General features: G+C 57.8%; 3 protein-coding genes across 3 annotated transcripts; 2 read left to right on the top strand and 1 right to left on the bottom strand.

The window, feature by feature from the left end:
- Nucleotides 1–2,151: 2,151 nt before the first annotated feature.
- Nucleotides 2,152–4,469, bottom strand: NDUFAF8 (NADH:ubiquinone oxidoreductase complex assembly factor 8). The gene is made up of 3 exons (XM_063081162.1): nucleotides 4,320–4,469; nucleotides 4,086–4,196; nucleotides 2,152–2,421 (listed from the first exon to the last, which is right to left on the bottom strand). Exons 1-3 carry the CDS (start codon nucleotides 4,401–4,403, stop codon nucleotides 2,392–2,394), a joined length of 225 nt encoding a protein of 74 aa, XP_062937232.1. The 5' UTR covers nucleotides 4,404–4,469; the 3' UTR covers nucleotides 2,152–2,391.
- Nucleotides 4,470–4,719: 250 nt separating this feature from the next.
- Nucleotides 4,720–14,044, top strand: TEPSIN (TEPSIN adaptor related protein complex 4 accessory protein). The gene is made up of 13 exons (XM_063080675.1): nucleotides 4,720–4,783; nucleotides 5,877–5,949; nucleotides 6,297–6,388; nucleotides 6,559–6,652; nucleotides 8,936–9,003; nucleotides 9,244–9,322; nucleotides 9,444–9,515; nucleotides 10,371–10,556; nucleotides 10,911–11,085; nucleotides 11,256–11,369; nucleotides 11,456–11,534; nucleotides 11,773–11,907; nucleotides 12,937–14,044. The coding sequence occupies exons 1-13, from the start codon at nucleotides 4,736–4,738 to the stop codon at nucleotides 13,480–13,482; spliced, it is 1,761 nt and encodes a 586-aa protein (XP_062936745.1). The 5' UTR covers nucleotides 4,720–4,735; the 3' UTR covers nucleotides 13,483–14,044.
- A 4,559-nt stretch (nucleotides 14,045–18,603) lies between these two features.
- LOC134364475 (basic proline-rich protein-like) lies at nucleotides 18,604–19,580 on the top strand. Its single transcript, XM_063080390.1, has 3 exons — nucleotides 18,604–18,672; nucleotides 18,762–18,824; nucleotides 19,041–19,580. Exons 1-3 carry the CDS (start codon nucleotides 18,604–18,606, stop codon nucleotides 19,578–19,580), a joined length of 672 nt encoding a protein of 223 aa, XP_062936460.1.
- The last annotated feature ends 314 nt before the right edge of the window (nucleotides 19,581–19,894 follow it).

The following is a 19,894-nucleotide window of genomic DNA, read 5'->3' as shown; positions in this document are numbered from 1 at the left end:
CCCATCTCCCACCCAGTAGGCAGCCCCTCGGCAAGGAAAGAAGCTCCTCCCCCCAGAAGCTGCGCAAGCCTGGGGGGAGGGGCTGGGGCAGGGCCGGGCTCTGCTTTCTGCCTGTGGGCTGCTCTGGGTGGGTCGTGTGACTGGGAGGTGTGGCTGGCAGCTGCCCTTGGCAGACCCAGGGCCAGGTGTCCCCTGGTGAGGCAACTGGGACACGGTGTGGTGCTGCCCCTGGGGCTCCATGTTAGCTCAGGGCACACGGGGACGGCACTGCCCGGTCAATGGCGCACGTGCTTCTGCACAGGGATGGGCCATGCTTAACACAGAGTGCAGCAGGCATCGAGTGGCACTCAGCCCTCAACTCCTTGTTGCCTGAGCCCCAAGCTGTGCTTGAATATGTCCCCTCCACAACTCAGGTGCTGCCAATGTGACAGTAGTGAGAGGTGGGGCCTTTAGGGGTGGTTAGGTCCTGGGGCTCTGCCCTCGTGAGTGGGATTAAGGCCTGTATAAAGGAGGCTCTAGCAGCACTGGGGCAGTTGCCCTCCTGCCCCTGCACCTTCCCCACGGAGGATGCAGCAAGAAGGCCCTGGCTACACCCCAGGTGTCTCTGGAACTGGAAGACTAAATTTCTGTCCTTTATATGTTACCCAGTGTCAGGAATTTTGTTACAGCAGCGTGAACTGACGAAGAGAACACGCTTGAAGCAGGTAGAGTCCCCTGGGGCAGACGCGGGGGCAGCAGAGGCCTGTGGGCCGCCCCCCGCAGCTGCGCCTTTCTCATCCTGAGGGCCCAGTGAGTCTGGAGGAGCCCAAGCACGGAGAAGGGCTGGAGCAAGGCCGAGGGGGGTCTGGAAGGAAATTTGGGGTGAAGGGGTCCAAAGAAACAGAGCCCTGGGAAGCCTGACAGCTGAGTTAGGAGGCATGAAGGGGAGGCAGGAGAGAGCACCTGGCAAGACAGGGCGGAGGGGCCTGAGCAGCTGTGCCCAGCAGGAGTCTAGATTTGGGTCTCAGGGAGAAGATGCCAGAAGCTCTAGCCAATGGGCTGTCAAAGGACTGAGTGGCGGGGTGAGGAAAGGACGTCTCCCCATGGGCAAGTGTGATGGCAATGGTGTGAGCAGTCAGCGCCACTGAGACACGTGGTGGGGAATCAGGTTGTCCCTGGCCCATGAGGCATGAGCCTCTTGTTCCCTCAACAGTGGCAGGAGGTGGGAGCTACACGGCGGTGGCTCAGCCCAGGGTCGCGCCAGCATGTCTTATCCTGAATTCTTGTGGCTTCCATGAGATGTGACACTGCCCTGCATGCTGGGACAAAATCCAGCCACTCTAGAGCCTTTGAACAATGACCTTTCAACACCTGGGGGAAATTAGGCTAATTCTAGAGGGCCATTTAGACGAAGAAATGTGAAGGCACAGACCTTGACTCGAAGGACTCAGGTCCCAGCACTGGGGCTCTGTGGCAGGTGCAGGCTGTGGCCCAAGGACAGCGAGACCGCGGAGCACAGCAGCCCAGCAGGTGACGCTCACGACCCGTGGAATCCTCCCGGCCTCAGGGCATTCTGGGCGCCCAGGTTGTGTGCCTGTGTATGTGTGCTGTGCTGGGGTGTTGCCCTTCTAAAACTGATCTTAGGCCATGACATGAGGGGGACAGGGAGCGACAGAGGCCATGAGCTGTCAAGGACCTGCCTGGGCTTTGACACCAGGTGGAGGCTGCATAACAGGCATGGGCAGTCATGATTGGTGCCCTAGACAGGACCCTCTCCTGTCAAGTGCTAAGTGCTAAGGCACTTGACTGCTTCAGTCCATGACAGCCTGACCCCCCCTACCCCCACCAAGTCCAGGGAAGTCACCTGTAGAGGGTTCCCCACGCTCTGGGGTGTCTTCTTCTCAGGGAATCGCTGTACTTTTTATCTTCGGTGTGTCTTGGACACTGGGAGTTACATCTGGAGGTTTCACTAGACCCAGACCAAAGTTTGTTTTAGTTTTTGTTTTTGCAGTTGGCTGGCATTGGGCAGATTAAATTTTTTGGTGAGAATGTTTTTAACCTGTGACAGAGCTCCCCCGGCCCAGCCCTGTGGGGGGACTCTAGGCCCCACACTGTCCTGGAGAGGCCAAGACCCCCGCCCCACACTTTGCATGCAATAAACCAGACACCGTGCATGATCTGACAGTCTTTATTGCCAGTTCCTTACATCTTGTTCTAACTGAGATCCTTAGGAACAGCAGGCTGGAAAACAAATTCCTGCCCTGCTCACACTTGACCTGCTAAGAAACACAGGTTCTGACACCCTAGAGCATCACCGTCCTACTTCCTCTCAGCCCTGAGAGCCTGGTGTGCTTTGTGTTGGAACCAACATGAGGCAGCAGATGGGAGTGAAGACCGGAGCTCAGGTCCTTCCTAAAAGCCTCCCTTCAGGGTCGTCTTGGCCTAAAAGATAAAGTATTTTGTCTGAATGGCTTGTTTCCAAGTAAGATACGGCTCAAAGCTAAGAAATCTGCTGCACCAAATGCCATGTTTTACCAAACACCTCACAGAGAACTCGGGTGCTGGTGTGTGGCGGGGAACTTGGTGGGTCAGAGCTTGGGGGCCCCAGGGGCTCGGTCTCCAGTTCACTCACCCACAGGATGATGGACTAGAGAGGACTGCTGACACCAGCTAGACCCCATGGCTGCACCCACCTTTAAGCACCAGACGCTGTGCAGCCCCCCCCACACACACACACATTTGGCCCCCTGCTCTCATAAAGAGGCAGCAGAAGCCTCTTACAGAGGAAAACTTTGAGGCTCAGAGATGCTGGAGTTACTTGCCCAGGTGACAGTGCTCCTAGGATGGAGCTGGAATTTGGGCCCAAAGCCCTTTCCACCTCCTCATGTAGACGCTCCCCCCACCCCCCGCCCTTGGATCACAGGGAGGAGGCCAAAATCGGGCTCATCAGCGAGTTTCCTTATCAAGAGAAAAACTCAAGGACCCAGACCTGCCTGCAACTAGGTCACCTCCAGAGGTGGAGACGGCTCATGTGACTGAGTGAAGGGCTCCACTGGGTGATGGGCAGGGGACGTGTGCCTGGGGTGTCTATCTGATCCAGGCAAAGGAGCATGAAGTAGGTGAAGTCACAACCGGCCAGACACCTCTAACAGCTAATTCCTGACGAGCCACAGAGATGGTGGTAAGATAACAAAACCTATTCTTTATCTCAAATGTCAGTTCTTCTAAGAGCTGCTAACCACAAAAGTGAACGTCTGTCTGGCTGCCCTTCCCTCAGGGAGGGCTGCAAAGCCGGGAAGCTGCCAAAGTCGACAGGGACAGAGAAGGTGCAATTTCTGATGAGGGACTCACCTCCGGGGTGGGGCTGGGCCGTAACAATCACAAGGAGGGTGTAAGGCGCGAGTTACCTTTCTTCTGAACTAAAGAAACGGGTATCCCATATGCTCTCAGCCCCTGTGCTTACGACGATCCCGGGACATCAACAAACTCCTTACGATTCACTGAATTCCGCCGAGCTCGGGTCCAGCCACCCTTTCTCTGGTCCGCTTCTTGGGATCAGCGGCTCCCAGTAAAGAGCCGACCCACTGAATCATGACGCCCGCAGAGGTACCCAGTGATGCCGGCTCTTTCGGAACCAGCCCCCACGTGAAGGTCCAAGACCCTCGTGGTTAAAGCTCCATCGGCGGTCGTCACCTTCCTTGTCCTGTTCTGGAACACCCACCGTGGCCAGCTGCACACGGCGGCGCCCCCTCCGCTCGGGTCTGCCAGCGACTCCTACTCTCCCCATGGCCTTTACGAAGACACCGAGCGCCACGCTGCGGTTCCGACCCGGAGCACAGACTCCCACCTGCATGACGTCTCATCGGACGAGAGCACAAGCTGTCCCCGCCGCACCTGCCGTGCCGACCGGGCGCGTCTCCAGCGCCTGGGACGGGGTCTTGGAGCGCACGCGGCGCCCGGCCCGCCTGGCTCGGGCCCGAGGAACCCGCCGTTGCCGCCGCACCAGGCGCGTCCCGCACGCACCGCCCGCCCTCCGCGACGCGAGCTGCTCGTGCGCCGGCGTTGCCAACGGGAGAGGAAAGGGGGCCGCGGACGCGCCCACCTACCGCGGCGGCGAAGCAGCTCCGCAGCGCCTCGAACTCCCGCGCGCAGAGATCCTTGCACAGGCGGCCGCCCGGGGCCGTGGAGGCCTGCACGCACCTGCCGTACGCAGAGGCCTGCGGAGGGCACCGGCCGGGTCGCGCGGATCCCGACCCGGGTCACCAACCGCCCGGCCACCGCCCGCCGCCCTCCCTCCCAGCCACCGTCCTGCAGACACTGTTCCGCCTGCCGCTCCTCACCTCGGCCCCGCAAGCTGCCAGGCGCTCGGGGAAGGCGCGGAGGCGGCTTCGCACGCGCCCCCACACCGCTCCGTTCGCTGACATGAGCGGCTCTTCCGGGCACCCGTAGGCGCCACCATCTTAGGCCCGTTCTCTTCCGGCGCCCAACAGCTTGATAGGCGGGGACTTCCTGTGATACTCTTTCCTGCACCTCCCAATCGGTCAAGTGTCACCCGGCCTCGAGCCCCTGCCATTGGCCGTTCTCATTGCCTATCTCTGCTCTGAAACTTCGGATTGGTTCAGGCTCAACTTGTTCGCGAAGCCGCCCTCAGGGCCCGCCCCACCGCGAGCGATTGGCCGACCGAGCCAGTGCCGCACTGTGATTGGAGAGCCCGGGGCCTGGCGGAAGCGGGGCAGGCCGGGAACCGCTGACGATCATGGCGGCCGCGCCGCCGCTGCGGGACCGTCTGGGCTTCCTGCAGCGGGTGAGTGGGCGCGGCCCGCGGCCGGACCCTCCGTGGCGGCCGGGCCGGCACAGCAGCAGGGCCGAACCCCGGAGGCGCTCCGACAGATCCGGGGGCGTGGCGCGGGGATGGACGCGGCGGGGAGGACGGCCCTCGGGTCCTGGGAGACGCGCGTCGGAAGCCCTTGCTAGTGCACGCTCTGAACGCGAGGGTCGGAAACACGCGGTGACTCCGGGCGCTCCCGGCGGGGCCCCAAGGGACACCGCCCGAGCCTGCCGGCGGCCGGGCGAAACACAGGGGTCCGTGCGAGGGCTGGGGGCCCAGCTGTGACCCTGCGGGCTCCCGTGTCGCCATGAGCCCGGACACCTGTTGCTGAAACCGCCGATGCGTGCAGTTCCCCATGACACCATCGGAAAGTGGGAAAGTCGAAAGGTGGACCGTCCTTTAAGTTGGGTACCGTCTGTAGCCTGTGCTTAGCACCTGACAGGGCCCACGTGCTCGTCGTCTTAAATGTCCTTGAACTCCTCTGTTCTGTCCAGATGCTGAATGACACCAGAACGGGTACTCTCAGTTTTTGTCCCCAAGAGCAGTATGTTTTTGTGCTAATGAGTAAGCGTGTAACGTAAACGCGTCTGTGTTAATGAGCGAACGTAAAACACAGACTAAGTTGCCGTCTTGGAGCTCGGGAGTTGGTCAGGCTGAGCCATCACCTGGTGCTGCGGATGCGGGCCCTGCAGAAACGGACCTGTTCACAGTCCGCGGGGTGGACAAGGGGCTCGCTCCCCAGCTTTTCTGTTTTGCTAGTCAACAAAGAAGGGTACTGAAGGTAGCTTCAGATCGTTCCACTCGTCAGTAAGTGCAGGGAGGCTGGGGGCCGTGCCACGTCCTGACCCAAGCAGAGCAGCCCAATGTGTAGGACACCGCTGAGTTGCCTTTTCCCAGGGCCCTTTATCCCTGTGGCCAGTGGAGGGCGGTTCCCGTCCCTGTCAGGTCCTCTCCGCAGCCTGCGTGTCAGCAGCAGAGCTGGGCCCATTTCCATCACCTTCGGTGGCCGTGGGCTCACTCCGTGTAAAGTGGCGACTTATCCCAGGCAGGGGCTCTTGTTCCCTCTCAGCTCCCACTTCTCCTGAAGGGAACGTCGGACGATGACGTCCCGTGTCCGGGCTACCTGTTTGAAGAGATTGCTAGTATCCTTCCTTGATGTCCCCAGTTTGGGGGGGAAGTGTATGGCAGGGGCCCTGCTGTGGCACAGAGGATTACTGGGGGTTCTCCTGCAATCTCGAGGGGGATCCACGGCAGCTTTATCATAGTAACCGGGTGTGGACGGGTCCAAAAGCTGGGATACTGGTGACATGGGGCCCAGGAGACCCTGAAAGCCCAAATGCTCCTGAAACCAGGGCCCTTGGTAGGTGCCTGCAGGGAGCATCAAGCCAGAAGGCCGATGGCTGCAGGAAGGCCAGTTCCTCTCCCCGGTCAGCACAGCGCGGTGCAGCCTGCGTCAGCTTGCCGCTTCCTTAACCCGAGCGCATCATAGAAATCTCCCACGAGTCGCTGGGCAGCAGCCAGTGCCTGCTGGAGTACCTCCTGAAGCGGCTGTGCAGCAGCTCTGGCCACGTGAAGCTCAAGGTGAGACCTGGGCGGCCAGCGGGTCCTGAGCTCCTGCCTGTGGGCAGTGAGGCCGGATGAGGGGGACATGCAGCCTGCGGGAGCAGATGGCTCTGTGCCGCCGGGGGGTCGTCCCTGGGCTCTGCCCTGAGTATACTTTATCCGGCCTGCATAACCGCCCACGTCCCCAGGTGCTGAAGATCTTGCTGTACCTGTGCGGCCACGGCTCCCCGTCCTTCCTGCTCATCCTCAAGTGCAACTCCTCCTTCCTCCAGGAAGCCACAGGTACACGGGAGCTAGCACGGACAGGCTCAGGGAAAGCCGCGGGGCCGGGGGCGGGGAGAGGAAGACTCAGCCCAAATCCTCAGCCTGTGCATGGCCTCGCCCGCAACCCCTGCTTTACTGATCCTGACCCGTCCTTGGACACTCCACAGTGTTCTTTCTTCCCCAACCTGCTGACCACCCTAACTGGCCAGCTTGGCCTCCCCCGAAGCACCCTGTCCTCTCTCTTCGCTGGGCCTGCTGCTCCTCCTGTGGTGTCCCTGGGCCTCTACTGTGTCTGTCCCTGCACTTAACTGCCCTGGGTGTCGCCGCCGTTTCCCAGTCTGTGTGCCCTGCTGGACCTTTCCCTTGTTCCCAGGGCCTGGCACGTGCGGGGCTTAGTGCGTGTTTACACCCTCCCCAGGCCGTGGCTTCTCCCTTCTCCCAGGGCTGCCCCACAGACCGCGGCACAGAGGGAGGGGTCGTGGGAGTGTGGAGCCTCCTGGCGTGTTGTCCAGGCAGCGGGCAGGTCTGGGGTAGAGCCCCCATCCCTCGCTCCCCCAGGCTGGGGGCAGCTGTGTGTGTCTTTAGCTAACGAGGACTTGCGGAGACGTGGCCTGAGATCTTCCCCTCAGGGTGGAGGGAGTCCTGGCCAGAGATGGTCTTGGGGGCGCTGTTCCACCTTTGTACCCCTGAATGACTCTTGGAAGGACTTAACCTTCAGGCAGGAACCCCCCCAGCCGCCCCTGAGAGGGTGGCGCCAGGGAGGTAGACTGAGTCGCTCTTGGGGCTACCACTTGCTCGTAGGAGACCTCGGCCTGTTGCATCGCTGGGACTCATTCCCCACACCCCGAAACCACTACTGCCCACTTTATGGCAGGTGGGGCTGAGGCTTGGGGTGGGGAGAGACTGTCCTGCAGGGTCCCACAGGATGACCCATGGCCGAGTGCCCTTCACTGCCATGCAGGTCCTTGGAGAGCACACAGGCGACTATGACAGAAAACTCAGGCAGTGGATGCCCCAGTAGGGGACGGGGTGATTTGGGGAACGTGCTTGCCAAGATGACAGAGCTCCACAGAGCTTGCAGCTGGAACGACACTGGCCGTTTAGTCTCACCGTTGAGTGGTGGCTGCAGGTGGTCTCCCAGGCAGCTCCCATGGGTGCGGCCCCTACAGGTTGTCACCTGGGTGGTCTTGGGTGCCTGCCCTGAGGGTGGAGGCACAGCAGGTGGAGGAATGGGGGATTCAGCAGGCCCAGCAGATGGGATGGGCTGTTTTCAGACCAGTGGTCCTTGTGGGCACCAGAATCTGTCCTGTGCAAAGGTAATTGTGGATGGTTGGTTACCGCCCGCTGTGCCTGGTACTGCTCCTGGGTGACACACACCTGGGCAGTTGCAGACCCGTTGGAGCAGTCAGGAGGATAGGACCAGTGAGGAAGCCTGGTGCCAGATGCCACATGTGAGAGATGGGGGCATCTGGCTCCACAAGGAGGGGCTTGCAGAGGGGGCAGCCCATCCCTGCACACATGCAAATGAGGGGCTGTGCGTTGGGGCCAGGCCACTGGGTTCCCAGCCCCTCTTGTCCCCAGCGCTGTGGGCAAGATAGGATCGGCAGGGAAGTGTCTCATTCATACAGCTGCAGCCGTTGTCTCTGCACCTTGGGTCCAGCCCCCTGGGGGAGTTGGGCAGCAAAGGGGAAACCTGATGGAGGCACTTGCTCCAGATCATTGGCTGTCACAGTTCTCAGAGGAGCACTTTTCACATTGAGCCCTGATGAGGCGGAGGGAGCACTTGCAGGGGTGGCCTGGGGCCTTTGGCACATGCAAAGGCCCTGAGGCAAGAAGAGCTTGGGGGGTGATTTAAGGTGACATAACTTGATTTGCCACAAGTGAAGCTTTTTGAGCAGGGGGAGCCTGGCACAGGCTAAAGTTGTGGCTGGACCAAGTGGAGCCTTTCAGGTCATGATAAAGAACTTGGGTCTTGTCATCCAGTCTGTGGGAAGCTCTAAAGGGTCTTGAGTTGGATGTGTCACCTCTAGGTGGAGAATGGGGTGAGGGGAGGCAGGCGGGTGGCTGAGTGCAAGGCAGTGGTGGGGACCGTGGGAGAGATGTGCTGCTTGCTGTGGAGACGGACTCACCACTATGGGATGAGGGCAGGGGGAGTCGAGGGCACATGTGGCCTCCGCAGGGGCTGGGGTGGCTGAAGTGTGTTCCCCCTGAGGGGAGTGAGCCTTAAAAGCCATGCCCCATGGGGTGGTCAGCTGTCCCAGGCTCAGGCCAGACCCTTTTTCTGCCCTGTCTGTCCTGCAGATTTTTCTGGGCCCCCAGATCCTCTTCACGGGAACAGCTTGTACCAGAAGGTGCGGGCAGCTGCCCAGGTGAGCCCTAGCCCAGGGTCACTCTGCGGGGACTGTGTCACTTCTGCCCCAGCCCACAGAGGGGCAGCACTCGCACCAGGTCATCGGGGGTTGTTTCCTGTTCTCCCACCACCTGGGACCCAGACCACAGCCCCTGGTCTAGCTGGGTGCTCAGGAGAATGTCGGAGATAGGGCAGAGCTGGCATGGGGGTTGAGGACAGTGGCCTGGCATGTGGGACGCTGAGGCTCCCTTCTGTGCAGGACTTGGGCAGCACCTTATTCTCTGACGCCCGGCTGCCTCTGCTGCCCTCCCGGCCACCGCGGGCCCTACCTCCAGCAGGTATGGTGGTGGCCGTGTCCAGCCCCCACAGTGGGCTTCTCCCTCCCCAGTGTCCTGCGTGCTCATTGGCAGGCTGAGGGTGGGGGCTGTCCTGCCGCTGATGCCGGTGCCCTCCCTGCAGGCATGGGCTCCCAAGGCAGGCCTCACAGTGCCCTCCAGGGCTTCGGCTACAGCAAGGAGGTGGGCTGCCCAGGTAAGTGGGCAGGGGTGCAGGGTGGGGAGGGTGGTTGGGGCTGGCCTGCCTTGCTGCCCCGCCTGTCAGCTGCTCCTCTGGTCCCCTCACCCCACATGGACTCCATTCCTTCCTGGTTGTTTCCAGAAGAGGGCAGGTGTGGCCAAGGATGCTTTACAGACAGCCAAGAGAAGCCCTGAGAAGTCAGGGCCCGGCTGGCGCACAGCGGGGCTCAGCCCTACTCCTAGAGGGGCTGAGGGTGGTGGTCCTGTCTGTGACACAAGTAACGTGTGTGAACTGGAACGTGTGGGAACATTACGTGCAGACACACATGTTCGTCAGTGCAGACAAAGCCAGCTTGTCGAGGCTAACACAAGCGGCTGCCGACCAAGCAGCCTCCTCAGCATCCCCTATAGCTGGATCTTCGGCCGCGTCCAGCTGTGGCTGTTGGACTCTGTGTTACTGACCGTCCTGGTGCACAGCTCGGGGGCTCCTGCCAACACATTAATTTACAGGCACCTTCTGCAGGGAGCTCACGCAGGAAGGGGCCAGCCCTCCCCGGCACTGGGCCTCACACCCCTGAGTGAAGGGCTGGAGATGTCGGTAACTTACCAGGACAAGCACCTTAGGACGACCCTTGCTCCGAGGGTGGACCAGGGACGAGGGATGTGGCTCTGCTGGGAGCTGAGGGTGTCTGAAGTGGAATACCCTGGGGAGCCTTGGGAAGGGCCCAGCTGCCCGCTGGGAGGCCTCCACTCTGTCACTGCAGCACGTCCCGACCTCCCCCAGCAGGGACTGGTGGTGGCACCTCCATCCTGGAGAAGGCGGAAGGGGGCAAGGCTGGGCGGCTACACCTCTCCCTTCTCCCCGGTGCAGGCTCTGCGGGCGAGGCCTTTCTCTCCACCATCCAGAAGGCGGCGGAGGTGGTGGCTAATGCTGTACGCCCTGGGCCTGAGAGTTCTACAGGACCCCTACTGCGGGGTGACACCTACCAGCCTGCCATGACACCTTTGACCAGCCATGGTCACCTCACCCCTGGGAACCCACTCCCAGGGGCCCGAGGTATGGAGGCGAGTGCTCTTCCCCTTGGGGGCCTGGGTCCCTCCTTCCTGTCACCCGCTGAGGCCAGGAGGCTTTATGGGCGGGGAGGCAACCGATGCTTCTTTGCACAGCAGGAGCTACAGCCACACTAACGCATGCATGCACACGCATGCACACGCGCTCACCCAGGGCAGGAGGGCATGAGGAAAGAATAAGAAAGCAGGATGCCGGTGGGGGTGGGGATGTGCCTGGTGTTTTCTGGAGCTGGAGCCAAGGTGGCCTTGCCATCCTCAGCTCGGGACGCAGCCCCAGGGTGGTGGGCACAGGGCTGGTTGAAGCCCCGAGGGTTCCCCCCAGCATCACCGCTTCTTCCAGCCATGAGACACCGGCCCGGGCAGGCTGGTGGGGGCTGGGACGAGCTGGAGAGCAGCCCCGGCTCCCAGGATTCCTCCCAGAACAGCGACCTGAGCAGGGCCTCCGACCTGGGCAGCCGGTCTGGCAGTGACAGTCACTCAGGGGCCAGCCGGGAGCCGGGAGACCTGGCAGAAAGGTGAGCAGGAGCAGCTGGGCACCTGGGAGTGGTCAGGACTCCCCTAGGCCGCCAGAGCGGCCTTCAGTCTCTGGCCCCCCAGATGTCTCCCCAGTGCAGGGACGGAGGAGGCTCGGTTCCGCCCCTCCTGTCAGGTGTGGTGCTATCTTCACCCCACGTGCCCCTGCCAGGGCCGAGGCTGTGGCCTCCAGCGACTGGCAGCAGGAGGTGAGCCTGGTGAGCAGCGTGACACGTGGGCCATGCGCCTTCCTGAGCCGTGATGAGGCGCAGCACTTCATCAAAGAGTGAGCCGCCGGCTGTGCCTGATGGTGGTGCGGGAAGGGACCTGCTCTGCCACCAGCCGGCACCCACCAGCTGTCGCCTTTGCCAGGTGCGGGCTGCTCAACTGTGAGGCTGTGCTGGAGCTGCTGATCCGCCACCTGGGTGCGCCCAGCGAGTGTGCGCAGATGGTGAGGGCAGCAGGGCACCTGCGTGCATGGGCTCGTGTGCACATGCCAGTGTGTCGTGCGCATGCATGTGTAAGGCTCAGCCTGGAGATGCAGGCTGTGGGGGCACAGGTCTCTAGGGGCTGCCCCACACCTCCCAACACTCGGGTCCTTGGTAAGGGGCAGGAGGATGGAGAGATGGCCAGGTGGCTCCCCCAGGGTGGGTGCCGCGTGCGCCAACCTCCGTCCCTTCACCCCACAGAGAGCCCTGTGCGCCATCGCCTCCCTTGGGTGCGCCGACCTGCTTCCCCAGGAGCACATCCTCCTCCTCGCCCGGCCACGGCTGCAGGAGCTGAGCACGGGCAGCCCCGGACCCGTGACCAACAAGGCCACCAAGGTGAGTAGCAGCTGGGGCGACATGCACACTGGACCCTGGCCCTCGGTCAGCCTTTCCCCGGACACGCCCCTCTCAAGTCCCCATCCCTGTCCTCGTGCGGCACAGGAAACAGCCATCAGAGCCCTCATGTCCCGCTTCTTTCCTGTCTTCCTCCCTGGCTCGTGGCACTCCAGGTCCACTGGCCTTGGCCCCCCAAGCTCGCCCCTCCTTAGCGTGGGGCAGGGTCTGCCCTGCCAGCCCCCTTGCCTTGTGTCTCAGCTGCACTCAGCCTCCTCAAGAAAGCCCTCCCTGACTGCTAATGCAGCACCCCGTGGTGCGGCTCATGGTCCTGCTGTGCCCAGGACCCCAAGCTCCCAGAGGGCAGAAACGGTTCTGTTCATCTGCATCCACTTGTCCGTCAGGCTTAGACCCGCCTGGAGGCCGCCCGAGTGTCCCGCTGTGAGGCATGTCCTGTGGGCGGCCCTGGTGCCCTCCCTGTGCCTGTTCACACCCCCGTCCTCTCTTCCTGCTTCCCGTGTGGCTGCTGAAGGAGCAGGTCCTGTCACCCCTCCCTAAGTTGTCCTCGTTTCTCATTAATTGCCTGCTCGGTCACCCTTCAGCCGATGCGTTGAACAGGCCTAGGACACGTCACAGGTGTGTGTCATGGTGTCATTTCTAAAAACGAGGACGGTGGAGAACCACATGCTGGGCATGACCAGACATGGAAGGCCACATTTGTCCCCTCAGCTCCCTCGAGTGGTGCTGCCAGACTACAACAACAAGGGAGTGTCCGCTTGTGTGACAGCCACTGAAGGAGCAGGACCCGTGGCCACGTGCCCTGCATGCACCGAGTGGCCCGAGGTTTCCACAGCACCAGGCTGGCCGTAGCTCTTGGGAATGACCACAGGGCCTGCTTGCCCCGGTCCCCTTCCTGGCAGCCAGTGTCATACACAGAGCTGGCCTTGTCCTCTGGGCAGTGGGACTGAGGAAGGCACTTGAGGGAGGGACCCCTGTCCCCCATGACACCGGTTCCTCATCTTCATCTTCCAGATCCTGAGGCACTTTGAAGCCTCCTGTGGCCAGTGGCCCCCTGCCCAGAGGTCCCCAGCCCAGCCTGGTCCTGTGGCCGCCCCAGCAGGCTCATCTGACCTGCTGACTGACACCCTGCCGCTCGCCGGGGGCTGGGTCTTCCTCCAGCCTCTGAGTTCCACCCCGATCCTGCCCCAGGGCCCTGTTCCTCCCTGGGGGCTGCAGCCCAGCCCGGCGCCCACTCCACTCGCAGATGCCTCCACCCTCCCAGTCCCTGGGGACTCCAGCGCGTCCAAGACCAGACTGGCGGGTTCCAGGGAGCAGGGGGCAGGTCCTGAGCAGGGCCTGGGCGGCACGGACACCCCAAAGGGTGGACCCGACAGCTGCCTGTGGAGTCGTGACTCCTTGTTTGCTGGCATGGAGCTGGTGGCCTGCTCCCGCCTGGCGGGGGCCGGAACTGCTGCGGAGTCCCCGGCCCCCCAGGGCCCCCAGAGATCGGCACAGAGGGTGGCAGCTATAGAGCCTCCTGGCTCTGAGCTGTCGGCTTTCTCCTTTTTAAACGTGTGACCACATTGTTCTGGCCACACATGGGGGGCCCCTGCCTCATGCCGTCCCCTTCTCCCACAGCCCCCATACCCACAAGGAGCTGTTCTCCTCAGGTGTCCACCGCTGGCCGCCTTGCCCTCCCCGTAGCCCCTTCCCCTCACCCACCAGGGCCTGGGTACAGCAGCCCTTGAGCCAGGTGAGCCCCGAGCGGGCTGCCCAGCAGTCAGAGGACACTACGAACTCCCCAGGGGGCCCTTCAGGATGCCACCACCCAGCCAGAATGGGCGTCACTGCAGAGGAGGGGCCGCTGTGGAGCCCTTGGAAGTGGTCTCTGCAGACCCAGCTGCCCCACGGGCGCCAGCCCCCAACTGCACTCCTGCTGGAGGGATGGGACCCAAACAGGCCCTTCTCGTGGGTATGCTGGTGGCTGGGGGGATGGCCTGCCTGCCTGCCTGTGGAGTTTTCCAGCTTTGGCTGTGCTTCCTGAACAGCCCTCGGCCCACGCCGCTGCAGGCTCCAGGGGACCTGACATGAGAGGGGGACACCGGGCTACCTCAGTTTCTGCCGTCTTCTTTGCCAGAGACTGACTATCTCTACTTGAATTTCTACATCAGGGGACAGGTGGTGGCAGAGCCTGAGAAATGCTGACCTCGGGGGTCCCAAGGGACAACTTCCTCCTGCTCTGCCCTCAGAAACGAGCTTTCTTGTGTGGTTTGGGAACAACTGTTTGGTTCCTGGTTTTGTTTTTGGTCTTGGATCCCTCTTTCGCCAGGGAGGTCGTGAGCAATCACCAGCCACTGCCTCTTGTCCTGCTGGGGAGGTGGGTCTGGTGCATATGGGTTGTGGAGTCTGGTTCCTGCTGCCTCGTATTGTATGGCCTGTGGCCATTTCCACTGTCAAACCCTGTATGAGCTACCCCTGGGCTCTGCCCCTCTGCATCACTGCTCCCCGCAGACAACGCAGGGAAGCCTCTGGGCCATGAATCTGGCCCATCTCAGAAGAACCTGCAGAGAGCTCTGGGATTTACACTTTCTGAATAAACACTACTGTTTACACAAAGCTGGACTATAGGTTTTTGGTTGGTATTTTTTCCTTTTCTGTAAGTGAGTTTTAATGCAAATACCACTAATAAAGGCCAAACTTGGAGAACTTCTTTTCTTTTTTTTTTTTTTTTTTTTTTGCAGTTATGAAAATCTTGAGATTTAACATTGATACAGTACTTTTTTTTTTTTTTTTTTTAAATTTTATTTTGTCGATATACATTGTAGCTGATTATTGCTCCCCATCACCAAAACCTCCCTCCCTTCTCCCTCCCCCCCCGGAGAACTTCTTTTCTAAAGTAAGGGTAGGTATTATTTCTTTCTCAGATGTTTGCTACAAATCTCCAGTGGTACTATCCTTGCAAAACTTTTTTTCTTTTTTTTTTTTTTTTTGTCTTTTTGTGACCAGTAAGGGGATCGCAGCCCTTGGTGTGGTGTCGCCATCACCGTGCTCAGCCAGTGAGCGCACCGGCCATTCCTATATAGGATCCAAACCCGCGACAGGAGCGCCACTGTGCTCCCAAGCGCTGCACTCTCCCGAGTGCGCCACGGGGCCGGCCCACAAAACTTTTTTTCTAATCAGCTGGCCAGTAGGGGATCCAAACCCTCGACCTACATGTTGTAACACTGCACTTTAACCAACTGAGCTGACCAGGAGCCCACCCCAATTAAGCTCCCTAATTGCAATGTTTTTAACTATGAAGTAAGGTTTCTTACATAGGTATAGGACTACTTGGGATATCTATTTCTTCCTAAGTAGGTTTCAGTAGTTTGTGTCCAATTTCATATAATTGGTCCATTCCGTGTAAGTTGCTAAATTTACGCCCATAGGGTTTCTTGTAGCATTATTTTATTATCTTTTTGATGTCTGTAGGGTCTGTAATAACATTTCTTCTTTCATTCCTAATAATTTGTTTATCTTAGTTTTGGTCAGTCTAACTAGAAGTTTATTAATGTTACTTACCTTTTCAAATAACCCAACTTTTGGTTTTATTTTTTTCTACTTTTTTTTTTTTTCTGTTTTGTTAATTTCTGCTTATTATTTCCTTCCTTCTGCTTTGGGTTTATTTTTATTTCTTTTAGTATCTTAAGGTGGAAGCTTAGATTATTGATCTGAGACCTTTATTTTCTAATGTAAACATTTTAATGCTATAAATTTTCCTCTAAACACTGCCTTGGCTGCATCCCATAAAAGTTGGTATATTTTAACTTTTATTCTGTTCAAATTATTTTCTAATATCCCTTGAGACATTTTTGTCCAATGGGTTATTTAAAAGTGTATTATGCTGTTATTACTATTTAATTCTGATACAGAAAACATACTTTGTATAATTTCTGTTTTAAGATTTCAAACTTACATGGGCTGGCCGGTTAGCTCAGTTGGCTAGAGCACAGCCTTGCCAACACCAAGGTCACGGATTTGGATCCCTGCACCAACCGGGAGCTAAGAAAGTTTTTTAAAAACCTTTTGGTAAAGTATGTTTATGGCCCAGAATATAGTCTGTCTTGGGGAATGTTCCATGTGCATTCGGTCTAGGAAACTATAGACCAAAATCCACCATAAACATGCAAAAGTCCTCAGCAACGTATTAGAATGAATCCAGTAACATTAAAAAGGTAATATATCACTATAAATGGAATTTATTTTATTTTATTTTAGCAGCTAGCCAGTAAGAGGATCTGAACCTTAGACCTTGATGTTATAAATGAATGGAATTTATCTCAGGAATGCAAAGCTAGTCCAACACTTGGTAATGAATCAGTTAATTCATAGTAACAGACTAAAGAGGAAAAATCACATGATCGTTTCATGCAGAAAAAGCAAGAGAAAATAAATTGAACATTCATTCCTTCATGCCAAAAAAAAAAAAAACACTAGAAATATGGGAACTTCTTTTGCATGGTAAGAGTCATGTACAAAAATCCCATAGCTAACATACTCAATGGCAGTGGACCAAACCCTTTCTCCCCAAGACTGGGAACAGGGCAACCACTTCTGTTCAGCATTATACTGGAAGCCCTGTCCAGTGTAATAAAGCAAGAAAAAAACTAAAAAAGCAGACACGTTAGAAAGGAAGAAATAAAAATATTCACAGAAAACATGTCTGTAGAAAAATCCCACAGAGGGGGTGGCAGGTTAGCTCGGTTAGAATGCAGCCTTGTAACACCAAGGTCAAGGGTTCAGTTCCTGGTACTGGGCAGTTGCATCCCTCCCAAAAAAGAAAGAAAAATCCCATGGAATCTATAAAAAAGTACCCAAGACTAATCAATGATTTTAGCAAGGACACAGGCTACAGGGTAAATACACTAATATCAATTACATTTTTGTATGCTAGCAATAAACAATTGGAAATTAAAATATAAAAAACTACCATTTACAATAGTACCCCAAAATGAAATAATTACATATAAATCTAAAAAATATATGTAAAATCTTTATGCAGCAAACTACAAAACACTGATGAAAGAAATCAATAAAAACCCAAATGAATAGAAAGATATATCATGTTCATAGTTTAAGATGTCAATTCTCCCCAAATTACAGATCTACAGATTTAATATAGTCCCCACCTAAGTCCCAGATGAATTTTTTTTTTAATAGTGACAAGCTGACACGAAAATGTATAGGAAAAATCAAAGGAATTAGAATGGCCAACATGATTTTGAAAAAGAAGAGCACAGGGGACTCAGTGCCTGACTTCAAGATTTGCTATAAAGATGTACTAAGCAAGACAGCGTGGTATTGGTGAGAAGCTAGACAGGGATCTGGCTCAGTACGGATAGTTCAGGAACAGGCCCATACAAAAAACTGATTGTTTACAAATGTGAAGAAGTAATTCAATTAAGAAAGGGTAGCCTTTCAACAGGTGGTGCTGGAACAAACGGACATCCATATGCAAAAAGGAGGGTAAAAGAAGAACTTTGGCCCGTACCTCACACCTTACACAAAATTTAAAGTGAACCATAGGAAAATACGAATGAGAGAAATAAAGTTAATAATAATAAAGCAACAACAACAAAGAAGTGAACCACAAACCTAAGTGTGAAACCTAAAGCCATAAAACTTCTAGAAGAAAACAGGAGACAATTTTCTGTCACTGGATTAGGTAATAATGGCTTCATATATGAGATAAGAAAAGCAGAAACCACAAAAGAAAAAATTGGACTTTATCAAAAGCTTAAAAGCATCTCTTTGAACGACCCACTTAAGAGAACGGGAAGAGAGGCCACAGACTGGGACAAAATATTTGCAAACCATGAAGGACTTATCCAAAGACCACATAACAAGCACTCAAAACAAAATAATAAAACGAACAACCCAAATACAAAGGGAATAAATTTTTGAACAGACACTTCACCAAAGAATACATACGAGTACGTGACAACTAAGCACATGCATACATCCTCAAGCTCATTAGTCATTAGGGAAATGTCATTTAAGGCCATATAGGATTCCACTACACACTAGTACGGCTTAAAAAAACCCACCAAACCAAACCCTGACTTACCCGGTGGGAAGGGAGACGGGGCGCAACCCGAACTCACGCGGCGCTGGTGGGAGTGAATTATAGAACTTGGGAATATGGACTGGGTGTTTCTTATGAAGTTAAACATAAATCTACCACATGATCCAACAATCCCACTCCCAATCCACCCAAGAGAAATGAAAACTGACGTTCACACAAGAGCCTATAAGTGAATGTTTTACAGCAGCTTCGGTGATAACTGCCCCAAACTGGAAGCACGGTGTCCTTCAGCTGATGGATAAGACAGGCACACGTGGCTCACCCACACACAGCCGTCCAGCGGCACCCTCAGGGTACTGGCTCCGGGACACCGAAAGCCCAGGATGCTCAAGTCCCTGATGTCAAGTGCTGTCGTGTTTGCATAGAACCCACGCACACCCTCCCATGTATGCTAGCTCATCTCTAGTGTTCTCCTGATACCTAACACAATGGAACTGCTACACAAATAGCTGTGATGCTGTTTTAAAATTGGTATTATGTTTATTATTTCCTGTTCCACCCCCCCCCCCAAATATTTCCGATCCTTGGTTGGTTGGACAGTGGGAGCTGCAGACACTGCGCTCCGACGGTGACCGATGCTGCCCAGCCCCGAAGGGAACAAGGGTGAACCCCCAACCCCGGAGCAGGAGAAGCCGGACCCCAAGGTGAGCCCGCGCGGCGACCCCTCCCCTACGACCCTCTGGGGAGAGGCCCCCAGGTCAGGGTGGCCGGGCCTCAGGGGCTCTGACGACAGAAAGGCAGCCCGGGGGCCCGTGGGGTGCGGGTGGCCGTGCAAGTGCACCGCACGCCAGGAGACGTGAGTTCTACCACGCAAAAACCACGCTCTTTAAAGAATGTAATAAAAAAGCATTTGGTGTCTCAAAAGGTGGGGAAGACCGGCAGTGTGCCGTTATTTTACAGAGAAAGACCACCTTCCCGGCCACAGGGAGGGGCCCGCCGGCGGGGGCAGGACACGGGTGACAAGGGACAGACCCTGAGCAGGCTGCGCAACGTGGGATGACAAACACTGCAGAAGGAGACCCCGAAAGACCGACAAAGCGCACAGACCGGAGGGAGCCCGGCAAGGCGCCAACAACCCGTCAGGGCCCCGCGCACCGCGACCCAGCCTCGGGGACAGCGGGACGGAGCCCGCGCCCCTGCCCTCTCCTCTGCCCGCGCCCCTCCAGGCCCCGCCCACGCCCCGCCATCTCCCTGCCCCTGCCCCGCCCACTACCGCCCCAGGCCCCGCCCCCCGCCCGCGCACACCGCCCACGCCCCTACAGGCCCCGCCCCTCGCCGGCGCCGTCCTCGGCCCCCTCACACCCCTCACACGCCGCCCCCACTCCGCCCTCTCCCTGAGCGCGCCACCTCGGCCCGCCCACCCTCGCCCCAGGCCACCCCGCCCACGCTGTCCAGCCCCACCTACGACTTCCCGGGCCCCGCCCACGAGGTCCCGGCTCCGCCCGCGCCGTCACCACCTCCCGCCCTGAGAGTCCCCGCCCCCTCCCTGCTTCATACAATCGTCAGCCCGCCGCCCCGGCCCGCAGCTCTCCGCCGCTCCTCCTACGCCTGAACTTCCTGAAGGACAGCCGAGCAGCCCAATCAGCTCCCGGGACGGCCTACGCCCGCGGTGGGAGGGCCAACTCGGCAGCGGCGAGCGGGGGCAAGGCGGGCCGGCGTGACGGGCGGGGGCGGGGCTGGTTGCTAGCTGCCGTCGCCGCTCACCTCGCCTCGCCGACGCCTCATTGTCGCCAGGGCTCGAGGCAGCACCGGGGCCGCGGGGCGCCGACTCGTCCGCCCGCCCGAGGCTGGGGCCTGGTGCGCCCCAGCTCGGCTGGCTGCGCACCCTGCCCCGCTGGCCGGCTCCGCGGGCCCCGCGCCCCAGGC

Source organism: Cynocephalus volans, chromosome 16 (assembly GCF_027409185.1).
Source record: "Cynocephalus volans isolate mCynVol1 chromosome 16, mCynVol1.pri, whole genome shotgun sequence".
NCBI lineage: Eukaryota > Metazoa > Chordata > Mammalia > Dermoptera > Cynocephalidae > Cynocephalus > Cynocephalus volans.
Note: the sequence above shows the minus strand (reverse complement) of the source record. Positions and strands in the feature narration are given on the sequence as shown.

What these genes read in the sequence shown, in the direction of transcription:
- NDUFAF8 (XM_063081162.1), bottom strand. Translation starts at nt 4,403, where the DNA reads ATGTCAGCGAACGGAGCGGTGTGGGGGCGCGTGCGAAGCCGCCTCCGC. An exon ending in TGGCAGCTTGCGGGGCCGAG is followed by an intron (nt 4,197 to 4,319) that starts GTGAGGAGCGGC and finishes TGCCCTCCGCAG; the next exon opens with GCCTCTGCGTACGGCAGGTG. An exon ending in GGAGCTGCTTCGCCGCCGCG is followed by an intron (nt 2,422 to 4,085) that starts GTAGGTGGGCGC and finishes TTTATCTTTTAG; the next exon opens with GCCAAGACGACCCTGAAGGG.
- LOC134364475 (XM_063080390.1), top strand. Translation starts at nt 18,604, where the DNA reads ATGCTGCCCAGCCCCGAAGGGAACAAGGGTGAACCCCCAACCCCGGAG. An exon ending in AGGAGAAGCCGGACCCCAAG is followed by an intron (nt 18,673 to 18,761) that starts GTGAGCCCGCGC and finishes CTCTGACGACAG; the next exon opens with AAAGGCAGCCCGGGGGCCCG. An exon ending in TGCACCGCACGCCAGGAGAC is followed by an intron (nt 18,825 to 19,040) that starts GTGAGTTCTACC and finishes CAAACACTGCAG; the next exon opens with AAGGAGACCCCGAAAGACCG.
- TEPSIN (XM_063080675.1), top strand. Translation starts at nt 4,736, where the DNA reads ATGGCGGCCGCGCCGCCGCTGCGGGACCGTCTGGGCTTCCTGCAGCGG. An exon ending in CAAGGAGGTGGGCTGCCCAG is followed by an intron (nt 9,516 to 10,370) that starts GTAAGTGGGCAG and finishes TCCCCGGTGCAG; the next exon opens with GCTCTGCGGGCGAGGCCTTT. An exon ending in CCGGGAGACCTGGCAGAAAG is followed by an intron (nt 11,086 to 11,255) that starts GTGAGCAGGAGC and finishes TGCCCCTGCCAG; the next exon opens with GGCCGAGGCTGTGGCCTCCA.